At 40.4% G+C, this 23,212-nt stretch overlaps 1 protein-coding gene across 2 annotated transcripts; it reads left to right on the top strand.

Annotated features, from left to right (window-relative positions):
• The first annotated feature begins 5,809 nt into the window (after positions 1-5,809).
• Positions 5,810-23,198, top strand: pdcd4b (programmed cell death 4b). Of its 2 annotated transcripts, none has more exons than XM_024405380.2 (12): positions 5,810-5,952; positions 6,542-6,648; positions 7,012-7,323; positions 10,944-11,038; positions 11,208-11,321; positions 11,560-11,781; positions 20,177-20,274; positions 21,091-21,205; positions 21,589-21,696; positions 21,896-22,006; positions 22,189-22,328; positions 22,425-23,198. In XM_024405380.2, exons 2-12 carry the CDS (start codon positions 6,606-6,608, stop codon positions 22,483-22,485), a joined length of 1,419 nt encoding a protein of 472 aa, XP_024261148.2. In that variant the 5' UTR covers positions 5,810-5,952; positions 6,542-6,605; the 3' UTR covers positions 22,486-23,198. The 2 variants fall into 2 exon arrangements, with proteins under 2 accessions (XP_024261148.2, XP_042160440.1); XM_042304506.1 differs by having other exon boundaries at positions 5,860-5,982.
• Positions 23,199-23,212: the final 14 nt, after the last annotated feature.

The raw sequence follows: 23,212 nt of genomic DNA, 5'->3' as shown, positions 1-23,212 counted from the left end.
TTATAGAAGTCAGACTCTGTGATATAGTGAACTGAAAGTCATCCATATTAGTATTTGTCCTGGTTCTGGTTCCATGTTGTTCCATGTAGCTGTACTCCAAATAGTACTTTAATCATTTGGTTTAACTTTTCATTTTAGTCTGTAAAGTGTTAGGGATATTACATAGTGTGTTTTTAGATGCAAAGTGCCTTGGAACATGTCTGCCATTGTTAGATGTAGCGGCTTAGAAGTAATCCTCAGGTTGGTTTAATTCGGATATTGAATTTTGAATGTATATTTATTACACAGTGTTTTTGTGTATAACTGGAGGATATGAAGGCCTACACTTGTTATACCTACTGTGTCTGTTCATTGAGACAAAATGGAATATGGTTCCCGACAGACATGGACAAAGACATATCAGTCTGAAAGATATGGAACTTTCAAAATACAGAATTCATCCCAGTATGATGCATTTTGCATCAATTTTGAAAGTTACATATCTTGAAATGTTAAGTGCTGTAAATGCTTTAGTCCCGAAATTCTGACAAGCAGAACATTTTGGGACTATATCAACAATCGACTAATGAAACAAATACCTAAAAATATTTTTTTGTGTGGAATTTTCCTTTAAATTGAGATACAGTTTTGCCAATGTATCGCCATACGTTTTCTTCAGGTTTTCTTCTATTGTGTTTTGTCCCGTATTTAATTTAATTTAAAAAATACTTTTGACAACTTTGTGAATTGTAAAGTTTGTCACAATCAGGTTCAATATTTTGCAAATGTCTAAATAATTTATACAGAGCCTTTAAACTGTAGAGAAACTTGAACTGGACCATGTGTGTTATTTAAGAGTTAAATGAAGTGTTAAGAGTTAAATGAAGTGTGATTTTAAGTCAGTATAATATATTGTCGAGGCAGGGTTTGAAACTTGCTCTCTCTCTCTCTCTGTTTTCTACACTGTGAATGTTGCTCCAAGTTTTAAGATTTTGTTGAACTTTTCTTATGGTTATTTTCTGATGAAATCATTTGAATAAAAATGTTAAGAGAGAAAGCTGTTAGCGTATCAGTGGCGGAGGCTGAGGGGAGGACGGCTCATAATAATGGCTGGAACGGCACAGATGGAATGACAACAAACACATGGAAAACATGCGTTTGATGTATTTCATACCATTCCACCTATTCCACTCCAGCCATTACCACGAGCCCGTCCTCCCCAATTAAGGTGCCACCAACCTCCTGTGGTGTGTGTGTTGCCAATTTAGCCATTTTCTCTATTTTCTCCCATTGAATAATGGGATGCAAAATAATGAGTTTAGTTTATTAGACAATTTGGAAAGCAAAACACAGTAAAAGACTACGTGCATAAATAAAATCCTTGAGGATGAGAAAAACTGCTACTTTCATGTGCATGAGGCATTGTGACGTTCTACTGTTTGAGGGGAGCGCCCCCAGATGTTAAGGTAGGATATTACACTTGTCAGACAAAACTAATTGTATAATGATTATTCCTTTTGATAGCACAGACTTGGTCAAGTCAATTGCACTCTTGGACATGATCATTGACATTACACATTAAAGTCAAATGGGGGAAAAAATATACAATAAACTATCTATCTTTGGACAGTTTCCCAGTAACAACTTGTTATGTATAATCGATTGGACTTTTCTTATTTACAGAACACAATGCTATACATTTTGAAATGGGGAAAAGTAGTGTAGTAGAGATTAGGGATATTGTGTATTACTTAAATATCTACAGTAACAGTCAAAAGTTTGGACACACCTACTCATTAAAAGGTTTTTCTTTATTTTTACTATTTTCTACATTGTAGAATAATAGTGAATACATCACAACTATAAAATAACACATATGGAATCATGTAACCAAAAAAGTGTTAAATCAAAATATATTTTATATTTGAGATTCTTCTAGGTAGCCACCCTTTGCCTCGATGACAGCCTTGCACACTCTTGGCATTCTCTCAACCAGCTTCATGAGGTAGTCACCTGGAATGCATTTCAATTAATAGGTGTGCCTTGTTAAAAATTAATTTGTGGAATTTCTTTCCTTCTTAATGCGTTTGAGCCAATCAGTTGTGTTGCGACAAGGTAGGGGTGGTATACAGAAGATAGCCCTATTTGGTAAAAGACTAAGTCCATATTTTGGCAAGAACAGCTCAGATAAGCAAAGAGAAACGACAGTTCATCGTTACTTTAAGACATGAAGGTCAGTCAATGCAGAACATTTCAAGAACTTTGAAAGTCGCAAAAACCATCAAGCGCTATGATGAAACTGTCTCTCATGAGAACCGCCACAGGAAAGGAAGACCCAGAGTTACCTCTGCTGCAGAGGATAAGTTCATTAGAGTTACCAGCCTCAGAAATTGCTGCCTAAATAAATGCTTCACAGAGTTCAAGTAACAGACACATCTCAACATCAACTGTTCAGAGGAGACTGAGTGAATCAGGCCTTCATGGTCGAATTGCTGCAAAGAAACCACTTCTAAAGGACACCAATAAGAAGACGAGACTTCCTTGGACCAAGAAACACAAGCAAATTTGAGTCCAAATTTGATATTTTTGTTTCCAACCTTTGGTTAAATACTTGCCTAGTTAAACACTTGTCGAGTTAAACACTTGTCTACTTAAGTAAAGGTAAAATGAAAAATAAAATAAGAAAGATGCAGAGTAGGTTAACGGATGATTTCTGCATGTGTGGTCCCCACCATGAAGCATGGGGGAGGAGGAGTGATTGTGTGGGCATGCTTTGCTGGTGACACCGTCAGTGATTTATTTAGAATTCAATGCACACTTAACCAGCATGGCCACCACAGCATTCTGCAGAAATACAACATCCCATCTGGTTTGCGCTGAGTGGGACTATAATTTGTTTTTCAACAGGAGAATGGTCCAACATACCTCCAAGCTGTGTAAGGGCTATTTGAGCAAGAAGGAGAGTGATGAAGTTCTGCATCAGATGACTTGGCCTCCACAATCACCCCACCTCAACCCAATTGAGATGGTTTGGGATGAGTTGGACCGCAGAGTGAAGGGCAAGCTGCCAACAAGTACTCAGAATATGTAGGAACTCCTTCGAGACTGTTGGAAAAGCATTCCAGGTGAAGCTGGTTGAGAGAATGCCAAGAGTGTGCAAAGCTGTCATAAAGGCAAAACTTTTTAAAGGCTACTTTGAAGAAACAAAAATATTTTTTGATTTTGTTTAAAACTTTTTTGGTTACGACATGATTTCATATGTGTTATTTCATATTTTGATGTCTTTTATTATTCTACAAAGTAGAAAATAGTAAAAATAAAGAAAAACTCTGGAATGAGTCGGTGTGTCCAAACTTTTGACTGGTACTGTATGTTCTTACCCCTGGGCAACATGGGCCTGGGAAGCTCACACGCATATTGGTTTCCACACACAGTACCTACTTCACCAATTCTATTTCAACTCAATACTTCTTATATGCCCCCCAATTTTTTTTTTTACATACATGTGCTGTAATTTAAGCTTCAAAATTGCAAAGTTTTATCTCGGCCTTTTGGCGAAATGTGTAGAATTGCAGGATACTTCAGTTAGTACTAAACACGGCTGCTAGAGTCTTGACTAGAACCCAACAATGTTCTCATATTACTCCAGTGCTAGCTTATCTACACTGGCTTCCTGTTAAGGCTAGGGCTTAACAGGAAGCCAGTGTTTTACTGCTCTTGCTCCTACCTATCTTTCCGATTTGGTCCTGCCGTACGTACCTACACGTACGCTACGGTCACAAGACGCAGGCCTCCTTATTGTCCCTAGAATGTCTAAGCAAACAGCTGGAGGCAGGGCTTTCTGCTATGGAGCTCCATTTTTATGGAATGGTCTGCCTACCCATGTGAGAGACGTATACTCGTTCTCGACCTTTAAGTCTTTATTGAAGACTCATCTCTTCAGTAGGTCCAATGATTGAGTGTAGTCTGGCCCAGGAGTGTGAAGGTGAACGGAAAGGCACTGGAGCAACGAACTGCCCTTGCTGTCTCTGCCTGGCCGGTTCCCCTCTCCACTCTGATTCTCTGCCTCTAACCCTATTATAGGGGCTAAGTCACTGGTGCTCTTCCATGCCGTCCCCAGGAGGGATGCGTCACTTGAGTGGGTTGACTCACTGACGTGATCTTCCTGTCCGGGTTGGCGCCACCCTCAGGTTCGTGCCGTGGGGGAGATCTTTGTGGGCTATACTAGGCCTTGTCTCAGGGTAGTAAATTGGTGGTTTAAGATATCCCTCTAGTGGTGTGGAGGCTGTGCTTTGGCACAGTGGGTGGGGTCCTGCCTGGTTGGCCCTGTCCGGGGGTATCGTCGGACGGGGCCAGAGTGTCTCCCGACCCCTCTTGTATCAGCCTCCAGTAATTATGCTGCAATAGTTTACGTGTCGGGGGCTTTCTGGAGTATTTCTCCTGTCTTATCCTGTGTGAATTTAAGTATGCTCCCTCTAATTCTCTCTCTCTCTCTTTCTCTTTCTCTCTCTCTTAGGACATGAGCCCTAGGACCATGCCTCAGGACTACCTGGCCCGATGACCCTTGCTGTCACCCAGTCCACCTGGTCGTGCTACTGCTCCAGTTTCAACTGTTCTGCCTGCTATGGAACCCTGACCTGTTCACCGGACGTGCTACATTTTTTAAATTTTATTTAACCTTTATTTAACTAGGCAAGTCAGTTAAGAACAAATTCTTATTTTCAATGACGGCCTAGGAACAGTGGGTTAACTGCCTGTTCAGGGGCAGAATGACAGATTTGTACCTTGTCAGCTCAGGGATTTGAACTTGCAACCTTCCGGTTACTAGTCCAACGCTCTAACCACTAGGCTACCCTGCCGCCACATTGTCCCGGACCTGCTGTTTTCGACTCTCTCTCTCTACCGCACCTGCTGTCTCTAACTCTGAATGATTCGCTATGAAAAGCTGACCTGTTGCACCCTCTACAACCCCTATGATTATTATTATTTGACCCTGCTGGTCATCTATGAACGTTTGAACATCTTGGCCATGTTCTGTTATAATCTCCACCCGACACAGCCAGAAGAGGACTGGCCACCCCTCAGAGCCTGGTTCCTCTCTAAGTTTCTTCCTAGGTTCCTGCCTTCCTTGGGAGTTTTTCCATGCTTCTACACCTGCATTGCTTGCTGTTTGAAGTTTTAGGCAGGGTTTCTGTACAGCACTTTGTGACATCATCTGATGTAAAAAGGGCTTTATAAATACATTTGATTGATATTAGCTTTAAAGCTGCAACAACAAAAACATCTCCCTGCCCCATAACTGAATGTGCAGAATTGCCGGAAATTAGCTTGAAAACTGCTAAATGTATTTTCCGATGACAAGACATGGGCCTTTAAAATGTTCCTTCCCAGGGCCGAGATTTGGTTCATCCGGCCATGCACTGCCAGTCATAGTACTCCATGTATGCTATTTTTATCTCACTCGAGTTGTGTTCTGATTATGAGGGGGTCCCTGGTGAATTTGTTATCACAAAAGGGGTCCCAGGCCCCCAAAAGTTTGAGAACTAAATGTTCTAGCTATTTTAGGGTCTAACATTGCACCATTTAGGACTTAGGCTTATTTGGTTGGGTTTCAAATAAAACAAAGAATGTTATTTGACATTTTCTCCAACACAAAAATGCTTATTATAAGACGTTATTATAGCAATAGTGTTATAGCAATAGTGTGGAAAGTTTTACAAAAACACATTGTTGCTACTCTGCAACCCCAACGATAGGGGGCAGCACTACATCATTAGGAAGTCGACCCTACAGAAAATACGAGAAGCCAGGTCTCATCCGGGATTTTGATTGGTGCCCTCTTTACAACACGTTTGCAAGGTCAGCCAATCGTATATCTCAAATACAATTCTATGCCAAGTGTTGCTGGGTATACAACATAAAAACAACTGAATTTAAAACCCACAACAACTAGCAGCTTCAACGGCAGACACGGTCAGTGATTTTCCTTTGGATACGCAAAAGGTAGACAGCTAATGTATGACATTATGGAGCAGCTCTTTTAAGCCGACGATAAATGATTTTATCTACTGCAATATAGCTGGCTTTGTTGTTGTCGTGCATTTTCCCGTCGCTTGGGACATGGGCTGCCAAGTGACAACAATCGAGGCAGCCTTCAACTTTGTGATAACTGCAAAGCTAATGACAATATACAAATGATCCCTGAAATATACATTATATTTAGAGTGCATCAACTTTAAGCTGTACTTAACTCTTGTTGTTTCAATGCTTACCATTTTTACCGTGTAAAATCTCGTCATTGATTTCTGCACAACGATGCGGTCATTGTTTTGCCTGCGTAGTAGTGGTGCGTCGTCGCAGCAGGAGCTTGCGATTAACTGACAGAAGTGATTTGCTTTGCTGCTTTCCAAAAACATTTTGTAGACCGATTTGTATTTAGTCTGGAGATTATCAATGCATGAATTAGGTCAGGGGTGGGGTGGGGGGCTTGTCTGGACATGTTGACGTGCCAATGAAATTAATGCACATAAAAATTAATTGAAACGTTATTTTATCATTTTAGGTGTCTGCATATTTTGTTTTTATTCGCACGCATTTCCGCTGCTCCAAATCCACTTTTTAAAACAATGGCAACTGACTGCGAGGCATGGCTGAACGCTAACCCCCTTGGTAAGTTATCTTTACCAGTCTAGTCTGTCTGGACTTTTGATGCGGAAGTAGCTCAGTGATTACTGGTGACTCTAACTTGCAGTGACTGCAGCGGTTTCTGTAACCACTGATCATGATTTGTATTCTGCTGGCCTTACATTTTATATAGCCAAGAATAACATAATGCATTATATTAAATACACACACTATCACTTTAAAACTATGTTTATAAGACAATTAGTGCATTGTCAACATCAAATGACCTTATAGTTATCCATAACCTCTCATGAAATATAACATCTGCAAATAGAGTTTGTTCTGGTAAATCAGTCAAACTGCCTTCTTACCTTGTCTTCCACCACCTCTTTCACCCCCTGCCAACAGACGCAGACGATCTGAGTGACTCTTTCCTATCGGGCGAAGAGGAGAACGGCATTATCACCAAAAACATCAAGAACGAAATAAATGGCAACTGGATTTCAGCACCTAACAGTATCCACGAGGCCCGTCTCAAAGCCAAAGCGAAGAGGAGGCTGAGGAAGACTTCTTCTAGAGACTCTGGGAGAGGGGACTCGTTTAGCGAGAACGGGGACCCCTCCCGGGGTACTAATGGCACCGCACCCCCCACCAGCCCCAAGAGCAAACTGCTGGACAGGAAGTCTCGGGCAGGGAAGGGAAGAGGACTTCCAAAGAAAGGTATGGGGAGTTATGTAGATGTTAAAAACATATATAATGTCAAATGGAAGGTAAGAGAAGAGGACTGTCAGAGAAAGGAATGGGGGAGTGACTATTTATGTGGTTATGTAATGAAGTGTCGTTAACAGGCCTACTTGTGATAACGTGATGTCACGGCTAGGGAAGGTAAGGCCATTGAAGCCTACCAAAGACCAGTAATGGGAAGTTAACATTTATAGAGCAACAAGTTAGTCTGTTAGTGTTTTGAGCAAAACTATGCTTCAAGGAATAGCCCATCATTGCCTACATAGTTACAATGTCGTGTGTCCTAGTCTTGCGTGACCAGAGATCACACCATATTCTTGTTGGCTGGAATCAAGGCTACTCATGATCTAGTCCCCAAGAGATCTCTCTCTGTCCCTGCCTCTCCAACTGCCAGCCCAGTAGTAAACCGATTAGTGTGTAAAAAAAAAAATGGCCAGGTGAGGCTGATCCACTCACTTATATCAACACAACTCTTATCTCCTTTTGGCATCTACTAGACTTTTGACCTATGACCTTGAAGGTGACTGACTTTGTTGATGATTTGTGGGTGATGCATGATCCTTACTGGAGTCAAAAATAAAGGAAAAAAATATTTAAATCATATTACTAATAGAGGCTCCATAATTCAGCCCATTATAATATCTAACCAATGGCTCTTTGTCTAACAGGTTTGGATAACTGAAACAAAGACATGTCCAAAGACATGCAAACTAGGCAATAACAATAACGTAACCTAGATGGCAAGAGCATGGCGGTTTGTTGTAGATGACATCACCTCCCCTTCCCATTGTGGCCAACATCTCCAACTAGCCTGGCTTGTTTACCAATGACATGATTGACTCCTTTTAAATCTTATAGTTGCATGCATATTAATCTTCAAGGTGATAAACTATTTACTACTTTGTAATCACCTTATACGTAACTGCTGAATTGTCATGCATGTACTACTGGAGAGGAAGCTGCTTCTCAGCAGATTCAAAGTGTGTGTCCCAAATGGTACCCTATTCTATATATCATGCACTACTTTTAGCCAGATTCCTATGGGTCCCGGTCAAAAGTAGTGCACTACATAGGGAATAGGGTGTCATTTGGGCTGTAGTCAGAGCAGCTTGCCATACCCCCAGCTGTCCGTCCTCTGGTCCCATATTGACAGTGACTTTCAGAGTAAGAGTGCTGATAAAGGATCCGTTTAGCCTTTTTAGATCTTGATAGATATGATTATGTGGTAATCTGATCCCGGATCAGTACTCGTGCTCTGAGACACCTTTTGAACTGGTTGGTTCAGTTCTTATCTGATAAAATGAAACCGCAGTATCTTTCTTGGCCTTTGTCAGTCCCCATTGCCAAAATAACATCTTGCAGAAGCACAGTACAGTTAGTTATTTTCTGATAGGAAGGAGCCGTATTGTCTTGGCACAGACGTATTTGAGTTATGTAACCAAAGAACGGTGCCATAATGTAAATGCCTGGGCTTCTGTCCCAAATGGCAACCTATTCACTATAGTAAAGGGAGTAGGGTGCCGTTTGGAACACAGTCTAGGTCCCGCTGTGGTTTAGGGGCTCCTGTAAAAGTTAGTGGTGTAAGGTAACATAAACTACTCTATGGGTGGAATCTCTCAGGGCAACAAGGGTAATAGGTACATCATGTTCCGGAATCAGCCACGGCACAGACAACATTCTAAGGGGGCAGAGCTATATACAGGCGGAATGTAACACACACACACACACACTGGGTGGGACTTATAGGAGGGTGGGGGGTTTAAAACATGTAGGCCTAGACAAGCTGAGCTGCTTTGGAAATGGCTCTCTTCTTAAATAGACTGGCAATCTGTTTCTACAGAGCCACCAACAGATGTGGCTTTGTGTAACACTTACTTACTAATGAGGAATGACCCCTTTAAAAAAAAAAAATGTGGTCTGGCACCAGTTGAGCCTTTAAAGTGCTATCCTTTCTGACAACACACACTATATAGGAAGTGTCATATCGAGTAAGGGGGTATTGTTGTGCTCCCCTTATCTGTACCCCTGTATAGTTAGGCCAGTTCCTGTTTGTAATGTTTCATATTGGCTTCCGCAATCAGTAGTGTCTCTGTCTGCCTGTGGTATTTTGTGACGTATGTTCTGTCTATCTGGAGAAGGTGGTTTTCAGTGTTTCACTTCAGTTGTATTGGAGACATCCTGTCTCAAGCACAGAACGCTGCTGTGTGTGTGCCGTACTGTATATTGTACTGTTGATCTTCTTTCCTTTGTCAGCACAGTGTTTGTGTGCCGTTCAAATGTAGGCTGCATTGTAATGTCAACCCGCTGCAGGTGACCACATATCGGCTACTGGATAGTAGTAGGTTTTTCAAAGCTCTGGGGTGACTCAGATCCAGGATCAGCTTGCCTTCCCTAAATCCTAACCTTAATCCTAAGAGGGGGAAATGCGAAACTGACCCTAAAACCAATGTCTAGGGATGACTTCACCTTAATCTGAGCAATGCATCAATAGTAGCAACCTTTTTATAACTCACATTGCTGAAGAAAGGAGCATTCTGTGGCTATTTTTATACTGCACAAATATATAAACAACGATTTTATGGAGTTACAGTTCAATTGAAATAAATCATTAGGCCCTAATCTATGGATATTACATGACTGGGCAGGGGTGCAGACATGGGTGGGCCTGGGAGGGCATAGGCCCACTAGCTTGGCCTGGCTTCCCAGTGAATCAGAATGCATTTTCCCCACAAAAAATACTTTATTACAGACAAATACTACTCAGTTTCATCAGCTGTCCGGGTGGCTGGTCTCAGATGATCCTTTAGGTGAAGAATCCGGTTGTGGAGCTCCTGGGTTGGCGAAGGGTGACACGTTGTGAGGTCTGTTGGACGTACTGACAAATTCTCTAAAATGACATTGGGAGGCAGTTTATGGTAGAGAAATTAACATTTAATTCTCTGGCAAGAGATCTGGTGGACATTTTTGCAGTCAGCTTCCCAATTGCACGCTCTCTCAACCCGAGACGTCTGTAGCATTCTGTGTGACACAACTGCACATTTTAGAGTGGATTTTTATTGTCCCCAGTACAAGGTGCATCTGTGTAATGGTCATGCTGCTTAATCAGCTTCTTGTTACGCCACCACTGTCAGGTGGATGGATTATATTGGCAAAGGAGAAATGCTCACCTAATAGGGATATAAGCAAATTTGTACACACAATTTGGGAGAATACTCTTTTTGTGCGTATGGTAAACATGGGACCAACACTTTGCATGTAGCTTTTTATATTTCTGTTCAGTATATGTGGCGATTTCTATGCTTCCTGTTAAGTTTTGTCTTGCCAGTTGAAAATACAACATTTTGGGCTATGTAAAAGACACTTCAGTGGTTTAGATGGTACAATGATTCTCTACACTATACTTACTTGTTTTGTCGCAAACTATTTTAGCAACCAGGAAATGGCGGCGCGATTTCTGCAGATTGCATCTTTTAAATTGCACTGCCAGATTATAATATTTTTTTAACGTTTTGCTACATACAGATTTAAACTATTTTGCACCATGAAACTGTTTCTGTTTTGAAAACATCACAGGCATTGTCTTTGTTCTTTGTCAGGTGGGGCGGGGGGCAAAGGGGTGTGGGGCCCACCTGGAGAAGTGTACGATCTGGAGGAGGTCGACGTCAAAGACCCCAACTATGACGAAGCTCAGGTATTGGACCATTTTTATATTGGACCTATGACCGTCTGCGTTAGGGTCCTAACCATATTGTACCTGAGTTTTACCTGCTCATGAGAACTCGGGGCCTTAAGTAAACTATACAAGTTTTTTGGTATCCTGTCTTGATCGGCTTCATTGCTCTGCTTTCTGGTGTCTACAGGAGAACTGTGTGTATGAGACGGTGGTTCCTCCGCTGGAGGAAGGGGCCTTTGAGAAGACGCTCACTCCCATCGTGCAGGAGTACTTTGAACACGGCGACACCAATGAAGTAGCGGTAGGTTAATTTCAACAGAGTTTTCTGTAGGGCTAACTAGTGGTTTTAATGTCCTAGACACTGGTGGACCTGCTTCTGCCTTTTTATCTGACAGGAGACAGAGTTAATTCTGAAGGATGTAGCTATGTTCTCTGATTTGACCCTATGAGCCCACTCCCTCTCTCTCTCTCTCTCTCTCTCCATGACCGACTCTTTATTCCATCTGACCAAAACCCATCCCCCTCTCTCCCCTCCGTAGGAGCTCCTGGGTGAACTCAACCTGGGCTCCATGTCTAGCGGGGTGCCCATGCTGGCTGTGAGCCTGGCCCTGGAGGCAAAGGCCAGCCACAGAGAGCTGACGTCCAGGCTGTTGACGGACCTGTGTGGCCGCGTGCTGAGCCGTAGCGACGTGGAGAGCTCATTTGACAAGTTACTAAGGGAGCTGCCTGACCTGGTGTTGGACACACCTGGAGCCCCTCAGGTAGTGTGTGTGATATCGCGCCGTCTAAGAATAGAAGTGTTTGGGTGTATCTGTGAAAATGTCTAATTGACTGTGGAGGCCAATGTGTTGGACCGTGTGCCCTTGTGAATGTTTGAGTGACTTAGCAGGCGCACTGCAGTGTGTATGAGGTGTCTTTTTATGCTTGTGCTGTGCCTCTGTGTTCTGTTCTGCATGCAAACTGGACCAGTGTATCTCAGAACGCATATGTTTGGAAATTCTATATGCGGGTCATAAAATAAGAGCTTTACAGTTACAATAGCCATCTGACCGTTCCGATCTACTGTAAAGTCAACAGACGCACTGTTCAAACATGGTATTTATTAGGGATCCCCATTAGCTGTTGCCAAGGCAGCAGCTACTCTTCCTGGGGTCCAAACACATTAAGGCACTTACATCACATATAATACAATACATCATACAACATTATTACACCACTACACATCTACAATACAACATGTATAATACAACAATATTACACCACTACAATACAACATTTATAATACCACCATACAATAATATTACACCACTACACATCTACAATACAACATGTATAATACCACCATACAACAATATTACACCACTACAATACAACATATATAATACCACCATACAACAATATTACACCACTACAATACAACATATAATACCACCATACAACAATATTACACCACTACAATACAATATATATACACCATACAATAATATTACACCATACAACAATATTACACCACTACAATACAACATGTATAATACAACAATATTACAACATGTATAATACAACAATATTACAATACCAACATGTATAATACCACCATACAATATTACACCACTACACATCTACAATACAACATGTATAATACCAATATTACACATACAACAATATTACACCACTACAATACAACATGTATAATACCACCATACAACAATATTACACCACTACAACAATACAACATGTATAATACCACCATACAACAATATTACACCACACAATACAACATGTATAATACCACCATACAACAATATTACACCACTACAATACAACATGTATAATACCACCATACAACAATATTACACCACTACAATACAACATGTATAATACCACCATACAACAATATTACACCACTACAATACAACATGTATAATACCACCATACAACAATATTACACCACTACAATACAACATGTATAATACAATACAATAATATTACACCATGTATAATACACCATACAACATGTATAATACCACCACTACAATACAACATATAATACACCACTACACCACTACAATACAACATGTATAATACCACCATACAACAATATTACACCACTACAATACAACATGTATAATACCACCATACAACAATATTACACCACTACAATACAACATGTATAATACCACCATACAACAATATTACACCACTACAATACAACATGTATAATACCACCATACAACTACAATACAACATGTATAATACCACCATACAACAATATTACACCACTACAATACAACATGTATAATACCACCATACAACAATATTACACCACTACAATACAACATGTATAATACCACCATACAACAATATTACACATTATACAACAATATTACACCACTACAATACAACATGTATAATACCACCATACAACAATATTACACCACTATTACACCACTACAATACAACATGTATAATACCACCATACAACAATATTACACCACTATAATACAACACTATAATACCATATACAACAATATTACACCACTACAATACAACATGTATAATACAACAATATTACACCACTACAATACAACATGTATAATACCACCATACAACAATATTACACCACTATAATACAACATGTATAATACAACAATATTACACCACTACAATACAACATGTATAATACCACCATACAACAATATTACACCACTACAATACAACATGTATAATACCACCATACAACAATATTACACCACTATAATACAACATGTATAATACCACCATACAACAATATTACACCACTATAATACAACATGTATAATACCACCATACAACAATATTACACCACTATAATACAACATGTATAATACCACCATACAACAATATTACACCACTATAATACAACATGTATAATACCACCATACAACAATATTACACCACTATAATACAACATGTATAATACCACCATACAACAATATTACACCACTATAATACAACATGTATAATACCACATACAACATATTACACCACTACAATACAACATGTATAATACCACCATACAATACAACAATATTACACCACTACAATACAACATGTATAATACCACCATACAACAATATTACACCACTACAACATACAATACATAATACAACAATATTACACCACTACAATACAACATATATAATACCACCATACAACAATATTACACCACTACACATCTACAATACAACATGTATAATACAATAATATTACACCACAACATGTATAATACAATAATATTACACCACTACAATACAACATGTATAATACAACCATACAATAATATTACACCACTACAATACAACATGTATAATACAATAATATTACACCACTACAATACAACATGTATAATACAATAATATTACACCACTACAATACAACATGTATAATACAACAATATTACACCACTACAATACAACATGTATAATACAACAATATTACACCACTACAATACAACATGTATAATACCATCATACAACAATATTACACCACTACACATACAACATGTATAATACCACCATACAACAATATTACACACTACACCATACAACATGTATAATACCACCATACAACAATATTACACCACTACAATACAACATGTATAATACCACCATACAACAATATTACACCACTACAATACAACATGTATAATACCACCATACAACAATATTACACCACTACAATACAACATGTATAATACCACCATACAACAATATTACACCACTACAATACAACATGTATAATACCACCATACAACAATATTACACCACTATAATACAACATGTATAATACCACCATACAACAACAATATTACACCACTATAATACAACATGTATAATACCACCATACAACAATATTACACCACTACAATACAACATGCATAATACCACCATACAACATTATTACACCACTACATGTATAATACAACAATATTACACCACTACAATACAACATGTATAATACCACCATACAACAATATTACACCACTACAATACAACATGTATAATACCACCATACAACAATATTACACCACTACAATACAACATGTATAATACCACCATACAACAATATTACACCACTACAATACAACATGTATAATACCACCATACAACAATATTACACCACTACAATACAACATGTATAATACCACCATACAACAATATTACACCACTACAATACAACATGTATAATACCACCATACAACAATATTACACCACTACAATACAACATGTATAATACAACATACAACAATATTACACCACTACAATACAACATGTATAATACCACCATACAACAATATGCGTTGGTCTGTACCTTTGTCTCTTCACAGTCCCCGCTGTTCCAAAAGGTGTATTTTTACCTGTTTTTTTTCTTCTTTTTTTTCCGTCTGATTCTACTGCTTAGATCAGTTACCTGATGTGGAATAGAGATCAAATGTATTTATGAAGCCCTTCGTACATCAGCTGATATCTCAAAGTGCTGTACAGAAACCCAGCCTAAAACCCCAAACAGCAAGCAATGCAGGTGTAGAAGCACGGTGGCTAGGAAAAACTCCCTAGAAAGGCCAAAACCTAGGAAGAAACCTAGAGAGGAACCAGGCTATGATGGGTGGCCAGTCCTCTTCTGGCTGTGCCGGGTGGAGATTATAACAGAACATGGCCAAGATGTTCATAAATCACCAGCATGGTCAAATAATAATAATCACAGTAGTTGTCGAGGGTGCAGCAAGTCAGCACCTCAGGAGTAAATGTCAGTTGGCTTTTCATCTCCGATCATTAAGAGTATCTTTACCACTCCTGCTGTCTCTAGAGAGTTGAAAACAGCAGGTCTGGGACAGGTAGCACGTCCGGTGAACAGGTCAGGATTCCATAGCCGCATGTAGAACAGTTGAAACTGGAGCAGCAGCACGGCCAGGTGGACTGGGGACAGCAAGGAGTCATTATGCCAGGTAGTCCTGAGGCATGGTCCTATCGGGCTCAGGTCCTCCGAGAGAAAGAGAGCATACTTAAATTTACACAGAACACCGGATAAGACAGAAGTACTCCAGATATAACAGACTAACCCTAGCCCCCCGACACATAAACTACTGCAGCATAAATACTGGAGGCTGAGACAGGAGGGGTCGGGAGACACTGTGGCCCCGTCCGATGATACCCCCCGGACAGGTCCAAACAGGCAGGATATAACCCCACCCACTTTGCCAAAGCACAGCCCCCACACCACTAGAGGGATATCTTCAACCACCAACTTACCATCCTGAGACAAGCCTGAGTATAGCCCACAAAGATCTCCGCCATGGCACAACCCAAGGGGGGCGCCAACCCAGACAGGAAGATCACGTCAGTGACTCAACCCACTCAAGTGATGCACCCCTCCTAGGGACGGCATGAAAGAGCACCAGTAAACCAATAAAAGTAACAAAAAATTGAACGGTAGTAAAATAACAATAGCGAGGCTATATACAGGGGGTACCGGTTAGTCGAGGTATTATGTACATGTAGGTCGTTATTAAAGTGACTGCATAGACAATAACAGAGTAGCAGCAGTGTAAAATGTCTTGTGGGGGGATGCATTAGAGGTCGACCGATTATTGGAGGACCAAAACAAATCCAATACCAGTTAATCAGCCAACTATTTTTTTTCTCATTTGTAATAATATTTACAACAATCCTGAATGAACAATGAACCCTCTTTATTTTAACTTAATACATAAATAAAATCTATTTACTCTCAAATAAATAATAAAACATGTTTAAATAATGCAAAAAGTGTTGGAGAAGAAAGTAAAAGTGCAATATGTGCCATGTAAAAAAAACGACCGTTTTAAACTGGAGGTTCAATGTTCCCAGTTAAGAAGTTTTAGGTTGTAGTTATTATAGGAATTATGATGCGTTGACTATTTCCCTCTATACCATTTGTATTTCATATACCTTTGACTATTGGATGTTCTAATAGGCACTTTAGTATTGCCAGCCTGATCTCAGGAGTTGATAGGCTTGAAGTGATAAACAGCGCTGTGCATCATGCATTGCTAAGAGCTGCTGGCAAACACAGTAAAGTGCTGTTTGAATGAATGCTTATGAGCCTGCTGCTACCTACCACCGCTCAGTCAGACTGCTCTATCAAATCATAGACTTAATTATAATAAACACACAGAACTACGAGCCATTGGTCATTAATGTGGTCAAATCCAGAAACTATCATTTCGAAAACTAAACGTTTATTCTTTCAATGAAATATGGAACCTTTCTGTATTTTATCTAACAGGTGGCAACCAGTCTAAATATTGCTTTTACGTTCCACAACCTTCAATGTTATGTCATAATTACGTAAAATTCTGGCAAATGAGTTCACAGTTCGCAACGAGCCAGGCGGCCCAAACTGTTGCATATACCCTGACTCTGCGTGCAATGAACGCAAGAGAAGTGACACAATTTCCCTAGTTAATATTGCCTGTTAACATGAATTTTAAACTAAATATGCAGGTTTAAAAAATATACTTCTGTGTATTGCTTTTAAGAAAGGCATTGATAGTTGGGTACAATTGTGCTTTTTGTGAATTCTCAACCAGCTTCACCTGGAATGCTTTTCCAACAGTCTTGAAGGAGTTCCCTCGTATGCGGGATTCTTTTTTGCTGCTTTAATTCACTCTGCAGTCCACCTCATCCCAAACCGTATCAATTGGTTTGAGGTTTGGTGATTGTGGAGGCCAGGTCATCTGATGCAGCACTCCATCACTCTCCTTCTTGGTCAAATAGCCTTTACACAGCCTGGAGGTGTGTTGGGCCATTGTCTTGTAGGAAAAACAAATGATAGTCCCACTAAGCGCAAACCAGGTGGGATGGCGTATTGCTTCAGAATGCTGTGGTAGCCATGCTGGTTAAGTGTGCTTTGAATTCTAAATAAATCAGACCGTCACCAGCAAAGCACCATCACACCACCTGCTCCATGCTTCACTGTGGTAACCACACATGCGGCGATCATCCGTTCACCTACTCTGCGTCTCACAAAGACACGGTGGTTGGAACCAAAAATCTCACATTTGGACTCATCAGACCAAAGGACATGTTTCCACCGGTCTAATGTCCATTGCTCGTGTTTCTTGGCCCAAACAAGTCTCTTCTTATTGGTGTCCTTTAGTGGTTTCCTTTCAGCAATTTGACCATGAAGGCCTGATTCACAGTCTCCTGAACAGTTGTCTGTTACTTCATTTATTTGGGCTGAAATTTCTGAGGCTGGTAACTCTAATCAACTTATCCTCTGCATCAGAGGTAACTCTGGGTCGTGCTTTCCTGTGGCGGTCCTCATGAGAGCCAGTTTCATCATAGCGCTTGGTTATTTATTTTATTTAACTAGGCAAGCCCAGTTAAGAACAAATTGTTATTGACAATGACTACACTTGAAGAAATGTTAAAAGTTCTTGACCTTTTCCTTATTGACTGACCTTCACGTCTTAAAGTAACGATGGACTGTTTTCTCTTTGCTTATCTGAGCTGTTCTTGCCATAATATGGCCTTGGTCTTTTACCAAATAGGACTATCGTCTGTATACCACCCCTATCGTGTCACAACACAACTGATTGGTTCAAAAGCATTAAGAAGGAAAGAAATTCCACAAATTAACTTTTAACAAGGCACACCTGTTAATTGAAATGTATTCATGTGACTACCTCATGAAGCTGGTTGAGAGAATGCCAAGAGTGTGCAAAGTTGTCAAGGCAAAGGGGGGCTACTTTGCAGAATCTCAAATATAAAATATATTTTGATTTGTTCACCACTTTTTTTTTTTTTAGTACTACATGATTCTATGTGTTATTTCATAGTTTTGATGTCTTCACTATTCTACAATGTAGAAAATAGTAAAAATATAGAAAACCCTTGAATGAGTAGATGTATGCAAACTTTTGACTGGTACTGTATATATTTACTGATAGCCAGGGGCACACTCAGACATAATTGACAAATTAAGCATTTGTGTTTAGTAAGTCCTTCAGATCAGAGACAGTAGGGCTGACCAGGGATGTTCTCTTGATAAGTGTGTGAATTGGACCATTTTCATGTCCTGCTAAGCATTCAAAATGTAACATACTTTTGGGTGTCGGGGAAAATGTATGGAGTAAAAAGTACCTTATTTTCTTTACGACTTTTACTCCACTACATTCCTAAAGTACAAAACTAAAGTAGTGCTTTAAATTATTTTTACTTAGGTATTTTACACCACTGAATAACACTGGTACTGTTTACTGTAGATAAGACTGTCTGTGAAAGAAAGCGATGGTGAGTTTCAGCTCTTTTCTTTCTGTTCTCCCCGTCCACACAGAGCAGACATGCGATCTCTCGCCTCATTGTCTCGGCAGCGCCAGGCACAAAATGCTAGCTCAGCGTAGGAGGCTGATAAAAGGGTTATTTATCATCCCTCCCTCTCTCTTTCTCTCTCACGTGTCTGTCCTCCTACTCTCTCTCTCTCTCACTTCCCTGCAAGGCCACCCTCTCTCTGTTCTTCCCCCTGACTGTGCAGTCTCTTTCTCTCTCATTCCTCTCTTTCCAGACTGGTTCTGGTCAGATGAGTTTGGGGCTCTCTTGTCTGCACAGACACAATGGCTTGTTAGCAACAGGCTTTGTCCAGTTTGTCCTGTCCAGAACAGCAAGGCCAGCTCTTTCTCTGGCTTTTCTCCTCCCCGTCACACTCGCTCTCATATCTCTCTGACTCATGTCAACAAACACTGTCACTGTCACCTCATCCCAAACAACAAGTGTTTATGCATCCATCCAGCCTCTGGTCTCTCCGTTGGCCTACTTTGATGCTAAATGTAAGTGATTTGTTGTCTATTTGCCTCTGCAGTAATTCATTATAAAATGTGTGTATTGTACTATAATGGTTTATGGCTGTGCAGTTAGTTACATGTGTTCCTGACGCTTCATTTCCAAATGGATTACATTATTCTGCAGGCAGGATATTTCAGGCCCATGGGCATGCTATTTGGCAACAGTTCAGTCTGTCCTCTTTATTTAGATGTCTTTGTTGGCAGAGCTAACTTCCTGTTCTGTTGTTTTGGGTGGACCAGAGAGAAGTGTTCGAGACCAGTGTGTGTGTTAACAGTGTTTTCTTTTTGTCTTTCAGCTCGTCGGCCAATTCATTGCCCGGGCTGTCAAAGACCAGATCCTCTCCAAGAGCTACTTAGACGGCTACAAGGGGAGAGTCGACTGTGTCCATGCAAGGTATGTGTTGGTGTCCTTATTAAACATGAAACGCCTTCTTGCATTTCTATGTGGTATGATCATGGAGATGTTGTTGAGGGGGTTTACAGTATACCCTTATAGGCACAACCAGGTCTGGGAGGCTCACAGATCTACAATACTCCATCAGATTCAGTTTTCAACTCCATACCAGTTTTTCAACTCTACTGTAAAATTGCCTGCTCCGTGGGAAAATGTGTGGAGTTTCAGGAAATTAGCTTTAAAATGGCAAAATGTTCTCTCCAATGCAGGGGAGGGAGGGGGGGGGCTTTTAAAATGTTCTTTCCCAGGTCTTGAGACTTAGCATGCACTGCAGCAAATGTAATAAAAAATGTTTTATCACACTCTCTAAAGTTGGAGTTGTGTTCTGATTTATTGAGGGGTCCCTGATGAATTTGCTATCATAAAAGGGGTCTCCCGGCCCCAAAAAGTTTGGGAACCCCTTGGGTTATGTTGTTTCGCCTTGTAATTTGGTGGGCGTATTCACAGAGACAAATGAGTGAAGCTTTTGGGGGAGTGTCATACATGGATTACAAGACTAGTTGGTGGCTTGTTGCTAGGCAGAGTTTATGTAATTAAATGTCTTTGTTCTATGAATGCATTGCGTGAACTTGAGGGAAATCTAATACATCCTGAGGGATGGTTTATGGGAGTTTGGAATGAGAGGGTATAAACCAGGGCAGCAGAATTCATGACTAAGGGAAGGATAATTCCATGAACGAGGGAGGTAGAGATGGATGATTGACTGAATGATGACAGCGTCCACACTGACGTGTCGCCATGTGTTTTTCCATATAGGGCGGCCTTGGACCGGGCGGCGGTGCTGTTGAAGATGGGTCTGGGCGGCCTGCGCATCGACAACCTCTGGGGAACAGGCGGGGGTCAGAGACCTGTCACCCAGCTCGTCAGAGAGGTGAGACCTGCTCATTTTATAGAGGACGGAACGAGCTGCTTGTCAGGTGTGTTCTCTATGCTCTGTCCTTTATGTCTGCCAGCTATTTAAATCCTGTCTGTGCTGTTCTCCAAATTAAGTTATTGGAATGTAATTTCATTGAGCTTTCACTATGAAAGGGTGAGGTCATCAAGACCTGCATTAGTTTAACTGACGTCTCCAGTGATCACATGATATCGACACGTCCATTACGGCTACTCAGCTGTACATGCCACCCTTCACGTGAATATCTCAGCCGTTGCTGAACTATCTATGAGCGGGCCTTTTTGTTGTCATCGATGAACCTCAGGTGTTCAATGGGCATACATTGACTTTGGATATCCCCTTTTCTCTACTTGTATCAGATGACCCTGTTGCTGAAGGAGTATCTTCTGTCTGGAGACAACAAGGAAGCAGAGAGGTGTCTGAGAGAACTGGAGGTGCCACACTTCCACCATGAGTTTGTCTATGAGGTAACTCACGGCATCCGTTGTCTAGTTTTTCTTTCCCCAGTTTTCATGTTATTTTGTATGAACCTATTACCTGTAGGTGCATTGGAAATGTACTCTCTGTTGGAGGGTTGTTTTGCTTGAGAATATCAAACTGACATAATGAATTTTCCTTAGTTGATTGTAAGAAAAGTTATTCATCTTGTCTTCCTATTATCAATAGGCCATGGTCATGGTCCTAGAATCCAAAGGGGAGAAAACGTTCAAAATGGTTCTGCAGCTGCTGAAGTTTCTGTGGGTGTCCTCCATCATCACTGTGGACCAAATGAGAAGGGTGAGCTTGAGTGCCACCTGGTGGTAACATTATACTTCTGCAGTGCAATATGGCGCCACCTGGTGTTGAAACTATTGTGGGTCGAGAACCAATGTGATATATAATACTTTTTACCTAAAAATCAACTGCATCTCCTTGTTTACCATTGAAAGTCACTGTTTACATAATTATCTTGTTTGCAGGGATACGAAAGAGTTTACATGGACATAGCTGAAATCAACATCGACGTCCCTCGTGCGTACTTCATCTTGGAGCAGTTTGTCGACAAGAGTTTCAGTGCTGGCTTCATCTGTGAAAAGCTGAGGGATCTTTGTCCTAGTCGGTAAGTATCTTTTTAATTTGCTATTTTTGTTTCTCTCTCACACACATCCGTGTTTTAAGATTGATGGAGAAGTACTGATTTTGGCTATTTTCACAGGGGCCGGAAGAGATTTGTGAGCGAGGGGGACGGCGGTCGCTTCAAATTGGAAAGCTACTGAGAAGCCATTTTGTGCCAGAGATGTTCCGCTATACTGAAGCTACTTTTTTACTATGATCCATGTCAGTTATTGTTTTCCTTAACAGTGAAAGAATGTACTTTTTTTTTTTTTAAATGCGTAAAATCGCACTTTGTTCTTTAGTTGAAGAAAAGTTAGACGATACACCCATTTAAGGTGTGAGTATACATGTATAAGCTAAAAACCCAGAAAGTGCCACACCTCAACGAGTCACTTCATGTTGTTTTTATATTTCTTTATTTCACTGCCACTCCTTTCTTGTTCTAGATGAAAGTGTTTGTACAAGAATTAAACTGGTTTGTGTATAAAGCTTTTTAATGAAAAGGGGGGACAGATCGTTGGTTCGAAGCAACACCTTCCCTCACCAGCTGCTGTCTGTTTCTAGCCTGGTTTCAAGATCTGTTTGTGCTGTTTTACACAACTTCTATCATAGGAATTTGGGCAAGATGGCACAAACAGATCTGGGTACCAGACTAGTGTCTTTCTATGCTGTGCTTGACTTTTTTTCTTTATTTTTTAATTACTCAAGGCAATTAATAAAGTTAAGAGATTGGGAACTGGTTTGCGATCATTTCACAACAAAATGGTGTCCAGAATGTTTATTTTTATATTTGGGGAACACTGTTGTGAAATGTAGCCAAGTCTTAATTGCTCCCTGATTGTCAAAAGTTCAATAAATTGCTATACAAAATGTTTGCTATTGTCAATG

Source organism: Oncorhynchus tshawytscha, linkage group LG02, assembly GCF_018296145.1.
Source record: "Oncorhynchus tshawytscha isolate Ot180627B linkage group LG02, Otsh_v2.0, whole genome shotgun sequence".
Lineage (NCBI taxonomy): Eukaryota > Metazoa > Chordata > Actinopteri > Salmoniformes > Salmonidae > Oncorhynchus > Oncorhynchus tshawytscha.
This window is presented reverse-complemented; position numbering and strand designations above follow the sequence as displayed.